Below are 8,306 nucleotides of genomic sequence, written 5' to 3'. Positions count from 1 at the left end.
GCTTTTATTGGGCCTTGGCGTTCACTCTTTGGGCCCATTTCTTCTGCTATTGGGCCTGTCAGGCACATTCAATAAATGAGGGTTAGGTGGTGCCACGTGGGAGGTTGGTCTAGGGCTCAGAGAGATTTTGCCTTTTTCCGAACTTTTGTGATTCTATTTGATTCCATCCATTCACCTTTAGCTGCCATCTGACATTTTTTTGGATGTGCTAACGGGTCGGCCACGCGGCTTAGCAAGGGCCATTGATATTAGGTAAACCCTTGACTCCAATTTGCGCCAGCCTAAAGTAAATTTTTCATAAATTAAAGAGAGTTGTCCCTAAAGTTCTGGAAAATAAAAATAAAAATGTTGTCCTACAGCAATACTATATAATATACATAAGAGCAAGTCCACCGCAAGGCCTTTTGCTCAGGCAGGGTAGGGCCTAGGCCAGCGAACGGCTCCAACAGGCAAAGGCAAGCATGGGCAAGGCGTGTAACCCACCAACCTAGGCAAATCTAGCTTGTGCTGTTGCACGGGCAAAGTAACGCACTAGCAACCAATTTAAAATAACAAAAAAATTGAAATAAAAAATAAAAAATTCAGATTTTTTTTTATTATAAATACCTAGTCATATTCTTTACTTTCACACCAAAATTCTATACAAATTCATCTCCTCATATCTCATGTGAATAATAATTTACCTTGCCCTAGCCCATAGGAGTGGAAGCGCTCTAAGGGGATTTATAGCTCAAGTAGTTAAGAGTATTTACTTATGTATCCATTTTCCTTCCTTGATGTCATTTGGTTATGTTTGATTATATTATTTTTTAATATATGATCCAAACTGAAAATATTGAACCCGGTAGCGGCATTTAGATTACCTGAGAAAACTCGTCCCAAACTAATATTTAAAATTAATTTATTACACATGACAAAATATTAGTGGATCACATAACACTACAAAATATTAATGGATTGTTGAATTATTTGTTGTTTATTGTTATTTTCATGTTGGTTTGTAACTTTAAAATTAATTCATTTGATTTTTTTAATTAGATGAATTGGACCATTGGTTTTTTATTACTTACTTGGATATTTTGGACTATTGGTTTTCAGGAACTTATGTTATGTGCAAAGTCGGCCTTTAATTTTTCAAGGCCTAGGGCGACAACAAATAGAAGATAAAGCTTGGCCTCGAATATAGGCTCTTTAAAGATCAAACAAAGTTGTTGATGCTCTTTTTGGGAGGTCAACTTAGAGAGAAGTGGATTGGTGGATGATGGGTGAAGGTGAGGACCTTCAGCATGTGTCTAGAGACTTGGGCAAGTGATAAATGTAAAAAAGACAAGATATACGTGGTTCACCCTTAATGAATGAGCTATGTCCACGGAAAAATATGTTCTCATTATAATGGTGTATGCTTACATTTGTACATGGGATTGGACCCGAATATAAAGATGGTAAGTGAGATGCCCAGGCCAGGGATCTAGAAGAGAGTCCTCGGCCCTAAGGTCTAGCTATGAGACCCGGATCCTCTTCTAAGTGGAGAGAAGTCTCTCTTTCACATGGATGCTATTTCCTATTTATAAGGAGGTGAAAGTGGGAGGTTTGCATAAAATTCCTATGTGGGACTTTGTGCAAGTCGTTGTGGTGGTAACACGTGTCTTGGAGATTAGGTTCGGCAGTTTGAGAGCTTCGACAGTCGGGAGCTTAGGCAGGTGTCTGGCACCTTGGAAGAGTGTCTTCCTTCAACAGGGGAGGAGACGTGTCTACCTTGGTGCTAGTTGTTTCGAGGCTGAATATGCTCGGTTGATTATGGTGTGAACAAAAGTCACATACCAATCCCCTATTACAGGGAATTTATTGTGAAATTCTTGCGGCTTTATTATTTATAATAACTCTGGAGTATAGCCTTATAAGGGAAAAAGAATTTGGGGGATATCCTTGATGTGGGGCCTACTACATGGAGAATGCATTTTCAAAATACCAAGAAATGCATTTAGTTAATAATAAAAAATTTAAAGGGAAAATTTTGTTATCTTGCGTCATCTTTTGCTACATGTTAGAATGGCAACTTCTCTATTTTTTCCAAATCCTAGATAATCACAAATTGGGATGGAAGAGAGCATCGATATAAGAAACCAAAATCCTAACTAAATAAGGACTCGCCAACAAAATTCCTAATTTGATTGGAGTAAAATCCTAAATCTTTTTGTAAAAGGATTCTAATGATTATATATATAACATGAGAACCATGTTGTTTCTTCAATCATAATTACGCAATAGCAATTACTTTTTTCCTAGCAAAGAGAATTAACCATGTTTGGTCGTCGAGAAACACTTGCTCCTAGAAGAAGAAGAATGACAACAGGGCAGAGACTAAGAAGCATCCATGCCCTCATCATGTTATCCTTCCTTGGGATGACCTTTGTAGCAATGTTGTGTTTAATTTTCGGATTAGTTCATTCTATGATTTTTACCTAATGGATGTGAGCAAAAGTATGTCTAGATCCTCTACCTTTTCGGATCGTTACTCAATAGAGAGTTTATTTGATCTTCGAGAATAAAGTCCCATGTCGAAAATTCAGGGTTTAGGGTTTAGATATCTCCTCTCTTTGATTTTGGAGGCTGGTATTTCTTCCTTGTGGTTGGTTCGGCTTTTGCATCTGCAGGTGTAATTTTACTTTCAATTTTTAGTTTTGGTTAGTTTTATTTGTTGCTTTATTTATAAATTTGTATTATTTTTATAGGTCCTGATAACTTGTTGGACCTTTTATTATTTTCTCCAAATTTTGGTATCACTCTGTTGTTATGCCAATGTAAAAACTTTATTAGAATATGAAATTACTTGGTTTTCAAATACACAGTTTTGTTCTTGCGAGTTTTTAGCCTCATTTTCTAGAACTGCCGGCTGCTAATTTTGCAGAGTGAAATGCAGGTTTTAAAACAGTACCGCAATCAGTATTCTGATCATTCCAAACGTTAGGGTTGAGATTTTTTTTTAAGTCAAAAAATACGTTTGGTAGTGAAATACTGATGTTGAATTAAAAAAAAAATAATTGAAAGAAATTGTTTGGTTTTAAGGAAAAAGAAAACCTATTCAGCAACTCCAAATGCTATACGAACAAAACAAATACAACAAAAAGACAGAGGAAGACAATCTTTCTGAAATCAGCTAGTTCTCTGAAGCTTCAAAAAATACCACAACAGTTTCTCAATTCAATACCTTCATGGTTCGAAAACCTTGAAAACCAAATCGCCTTCAACGTTTTCAGAAAGTACAAAAGAAAATTGAAGAGGATAAATTTATATTTGTAAAGTATCAAACTTAATGAATATGTAGTTAAATTTTATTTTGAAGCTGGGTAACATATATATAAATCAAAGATATTCAAACAGAAATATGCCTGACATTGTCATGGAACAAAATTGACAAGCTAAACTAATATAATTCCAGTTACGAATGACAAAAATAGTCTACCAGACAAAACCCAGCAGGAAAAACACATCATAATATTCTCTCTTGCTACACCAATTTCCCTCCTCATCCCAACTCAAGGAAACAAAAGACATTGGTAAACCAAAAAAAGCAAAATAGACTACGAAAACGTCTTTAGAATTTTAAAGAAGTAAATTACTGGGATACTCCAAGCCACTTTGTGAAGTTGTCAAACTCTGTGTAGTCGCTGTCTGAGATCATCGTTTGGTACCATGCCTTGCCAGCTGCCTTGATGGTTGAAGCTTCCTCCTGGATAAAGAGAAATAGACAACAAAGAAATACATTATTACACAAGCCCAGATCACATAACACAGTGCAAAAGATTAAGAACAGTACTAAAGAAATTCCTCCACATAAAAAACGACGACCGTGAGTGGATATCTGGCTCGATAACATGAAGGCAGCACTCTATTAAGAATCAGGACTGATTTATGAATATGTCAATCATACTCTAAAACAGACTCCACATCGATACAATCAATCACGAAAATTATCTGCCTTATAATCAAAAGCAATTGAACATAAAATTACATATATAACATGTATAAAGCAACATGCATTCCCTAACCTTAGTATGATAAAGCAACTAAAAAAACAAAAGTATTAAAGATGCACTTACAGAGACTAACATGTGCATTCAAACAATTCAAATTTTGGAATCAAAACAATAGTGCAATTAAGCATACAACAATCAGCTTTGATTCATAGCACTAGTAGAAATACAACACCAATTAAAAATGAAAACCCCAAATTTTCTATAACAAAAACATATTCCCAATCGAACAATCTTAACCAACATGTAAATAATCAACAGGAGCAATTGACCACAAACAGAAACATATAATCTCAGAAGTTGGGGTGATTTGATTACCTTAGAAATGGGCTTCCTCTTCTTGTCAAGCTTCTCCTTCTTTGCCTTGACCCTCTCCGCCTCGGCCAACAAAGACATTCTCCTAGCTGTCTTTGCATAAGGATTCAACTTAAGCAGGGTATTCAGATTCTTCAGAGGATTCTTTTTCAATGGAGCCCTCTTCACTTCCTTCTTGATCGGCCTAACAACACTCTGAACCTCATCGGAGTTAATAATCCTCGCCAAATCAGCATTCACCATCTTCGACCTCGGCAACACATACCCATTCTTCTTCTCAGAAACCTTATCAAAAGAGCCATAGATCGAATCCAATTTCTCGAAAGCCGACTTGGTCCAGACGACAAACCGACCCAAATGCCCACCGGGAGCAAGCTTCAACAGATTAAGCCTCTCCACATTGATGATATCAATACCAGGAATGTTCCTAAACGCCTTCACGAGCTTGGCTCCCTCAGTCCCGTACACAATCAACGGCCCCTTTCGGTTAATATACCGCCTGTTCCTCATCTTACCCTTTCCAGGTCGGATCGAGTGGCTGTCCTTCGCCTTCTCGGCATCGGAGTAAGCCCCGATCTGCTTCAAAACCTTCAAAGCCGCGGAGGTCTTCTCAACACCTTCAATGGAGTCGCTAACAACCAGAGGCAATTCAGGAACAGTCTCAATCTTGTGCCCGCGGGCCAAAACAAGAGACGGCACCGCCGAGGCGGCGATCGCCGAAACGACGGCGTACCGCTTTTGGTTCACGTTGATCTTCCGGTGCCAGCGGCGCCAGATCTTGGTGGGCGCGAACATGCGGCCACCTCGACACATATTGCCGAAAGCTCCCTGGCCGGCCCGGTGGGTCCCGCCTCCGGGGACACGAGGGATACGGGAGACGGCTCGGCCCGTACCCCAGGACTCGGCTGAGGTCTGGTGGCCGGCCTTCTTGGAGACGGCATAGGGCTGGCGGGAGTTCTTCGAAATATTGGAGTGGACGAAGGTGACGATGTCGGGCCGGATCGAGGCCTTCATGACGTCGGGTAGGGCAACGGTTTGGGTCTGGTCCGTGGCCATGTCGCCTTCCAAGGACTGGACTGTGACCAGGGGACGCGCAGCTGCGGCGGCGGCGGCCATTTGTGCTCTCAGAAAATGAAGGGAAGGGGAGGTGGGATATACGAACTTTGGACTGAAGGGGCAGTTAGGGTTTTGTGTTGTTTTTTATAGTGTAAACGTGGAAGGTAGGGTTTGATTGGTTTTTTTAATTTTATTTTTTTCGGGCTTATGTTAAATGGGCTATATCTGATCGCTTCTCTTCGGCTATTTGGGCTTAAGTGAAGCTTTTGTTTGAATTTTAACAGAAAGTATGAACAAAAACACACAAAAGATTTACCAAAAGTGGAGATGAAAATTATCTCTTACACTTGATAAATGTACACAACCATCCTTGTAGTTTTAACTGCTGTAATAAGCTTCAGTATTAGCTCTTGATTTTTCAAGAATGAGACCCAGACTCGATAATAAAGTCATCTCCAACTCATGAGGCCAAACTCAAAATATTCCAAATTTTAGCTCAATTTCTCTCTCAACCTAAGAAAAGTAAGGAACTAAATTTGGGAAAACCCAAACTTGGGGCCAAATACCAGCTATTGCCTAGACTGAAAAACTTTTTGGTGGAGCCCACTTAAGGCTAACATAGCCCATGTGCAAGGAGGAATCAATGGGGCGTCATGTGTCCTGTTGTTGGTGCTGCAAAAAATGTCAAGCTCCAAGTGTCACGCGATGGTGTCGCAACACTTTTTTTTCTTTTTTTTATTCCAGCAATAATCAAGTCAACGATCCATATGAAATCCAACCTATTTTAATGGTTAAAAAAAAAAGATCCAACGGCTGAAATTTAAATTCAATGGTTAAAATAATACTTTAAATTAATATAAATCATATCCAACCCCAAAATTAACTCTAAACTCTATAAATACTCACCTATTTCTCAAATAAAATTATATTCCTTAAATTTCAATTTTTTTAGGTCAAATTGTTCAAAAAATTAAATTATGAAGTTATTTAAAAAGATTAAATGAAGAAAAATTATCCATTAAAAAAAAAATTAGACTTCAACTATTCTTTAGTAATTTAATAAAATTGCGGACTTAAAATTTGAGTCTAAATGGTTGGGGGGAAAAAGGGTTTGAGTTCGAACAAAACCCAAATAGTTACTTTTTAGAGGAGGAAAAGTTGGATTTATAACTAAGGGACATTTTGGAAAAGACCAAATGAGAGAGAAATATTTTTTAAAGAAGCCGAAATTGACAAAAATGCCCTTATTTATTTTTGGATTTCTTAAGGAATCCTTTATATTTGCATGTCTTTACTTTAAAAGTTGAGGAGGTTTTTTTTATAAAAAAATAATAATAATAAGTTTTGGCTTTTTCTAAAAGTGAAAGTTTTTTTTGTGACTAAAACCTAAATTTACTTATAAGAAAATGCGTTGGAGAAGGCCTAAGGGGGTTGTGATTGCTTGTAATCAATGATTCAGATCCTTGTGCAACTCATTTGCACAAAAATAGACCTTAATGTTTTTTTTTTCCAACTCTTTCTTTTTTTTTTGTGTATGAATTTTTTGTTTTCCAACTCCAAATCACAAAAATGTACTTCTAATGGGGAATTTTGGCCTAGGCCATTCGGAACCCAGGCTCTATGGAATTTTAATTTGTTCCATCACTTCTCACATTTTAAATTCTCTCCATAGCTACAAAAATTATATAATAAATAATAAAATTTGGCTTTTAACCCCTAGCCTCTCACATAAAAACCCAAAAATCTAATAATTTGAGAGGCTAGATTTGATTAGGAGGCCAAACTCCTAATCCCTTGCCTCACCACTATACATGCTTTTAGCATCATTAGTTAAATAAATGTTGAAGGAAAAAAGAATTTGGTTTAAATAGTTTTTCTCTCATTCAGACGTCTGCACGTTATTACTGTGCGTACATCATTATAAACAGGGAGGAAAACAAGGAGGAATAGTGGAAAATACATGATGTCCGCACAATAATAATGTCCATATGTCCATATAGGAGAAAATCTATTAGTTTAAGTATGAGTGCATTTAGGGCCAGTTTGACATTGATGTGCTGTGAAAATGATCGTTGTTAAATTTGCTGGGAGAGAAATCATTTGTGAGCGTGTTTGGTAAACTTTTTGTTAAAAGTGTTGTTGGTACTGATTCCCGCATAATGAGAAAATGATTCTCGCATAATTTTTAAACTCAGCGCCTCTTCGAAACTGATTCCCGCATAATTAGAAAATGAATGTACCTCATTAGCTGATTTCCTTTATAGCTTTCTCTCACAGCAATTTGTAGCAATAAATGATTTTCTCATAGTTTACCAAACAAGGTGGGTTTCCCAAATTTTTTTAAATAACACTTATCAGCCCAAAAAAACAATGTCAAACGGGCACTTAATCTTATATCCAAAACCTAACCTGGAGTAATTTTTTTTAAAAAAATAGGTAGCTTATTATTTTATATATCTTCTTAAATGATAAACTTTCATTTAATTAGTCACTATTGATAATATAACATTAGAAGGCCCTCTTAGAATTTTGTTCCTTTCAAACACATCTCACAATTTGCCCACACATCTCACATTATATTTATATATTTTCCAACATGGATGGATGGATGGCTTCACAAATTGGAGCTACCATGAGTCAATCGCATTCATAGTTGCATATACACACTGAAGGTCCAGCAATATGATCACAAATACCAACCCCAACATTATATTGACTAGCACATTTTGCGTTACAATAGTCAGTGTTAACACTCTTAGGTGCACAAACCTAGCCCTGCCGTGCACGATCTTTTGGATGGCTTCGCCTGCAGTGGACCACAGAAATAAGAGCACGTGCAAAGTCCGGGGGGTAGTTCCAGATGGCAAGCCCCTTAGGGTGGGAAGGAAATGGGTTGAGAGA

At 37.4% G+C, this 8,306-nt stretch overlaps 1 protein-coding gene across 1 annotated transcript; it reads right to left on the bottom strand.

The window, feature by feature from the left end:
* Positions 1–3,403: 3,403 nt before the first annotated feature.
* LOC103323672 (large ribosomal subunit protein uL4) lies at positions 3,404–5,557 on the bottom strand. The gene is made up of 2 exons (XM_008225682.2): positions 4,353–5,557; positions 3,404–3,730 (listed from the first exon to the last, which is right to left on the bottom strand). Exons 1-2 carry the CDS (start codon positions 5,463–5,465, stop codon positions 3,617–3,619), a joined length of 1,227 nt encoding a protein of 408 aa, XP_008223904.1. The 5' UTR covers positions 5,466–5,557; the 3' UTR covers positions 3,404–3,616.
* Between the last annotated feature and the right edge of the window lie 2,749 nt (positions 5,558–8,306).

The sequence above is a fragment of the Prunus mume genome, linkage group LG2, assembly GCF_029339155.1.
Source record: "Prunus mume cultivar Tortuosa linkage group LG2, ASM2933915v1, whole genome shotgun sequence".
Classification (NCBI taxonomy): Eukaryota; Viridiplantae; Streptophyta; class Magnoliopsida; order Rosales; family Rosaceae; genus Prunus; species Prunus mume.
This window is presented reverse-complemented; position numbering and strand designations above follow the sequence as displayed.

Coding starts and splice junctions, on each gene's coding strand:
- LOC103323672 (XM_008225682.2), bottom strand. CDS start 5,465: ATGGCCGCCGCCGCCGCAGCTGCGCGTCCCCTGGTCACAGTCCAGTCC. Junction 3,731..4,352: donor AGAGGAAGCCCATTTCTAAG/GTAATCAAATCA, acceptor CTCTTTATCCAG/GAGGAAGCTTCAACCATCAA.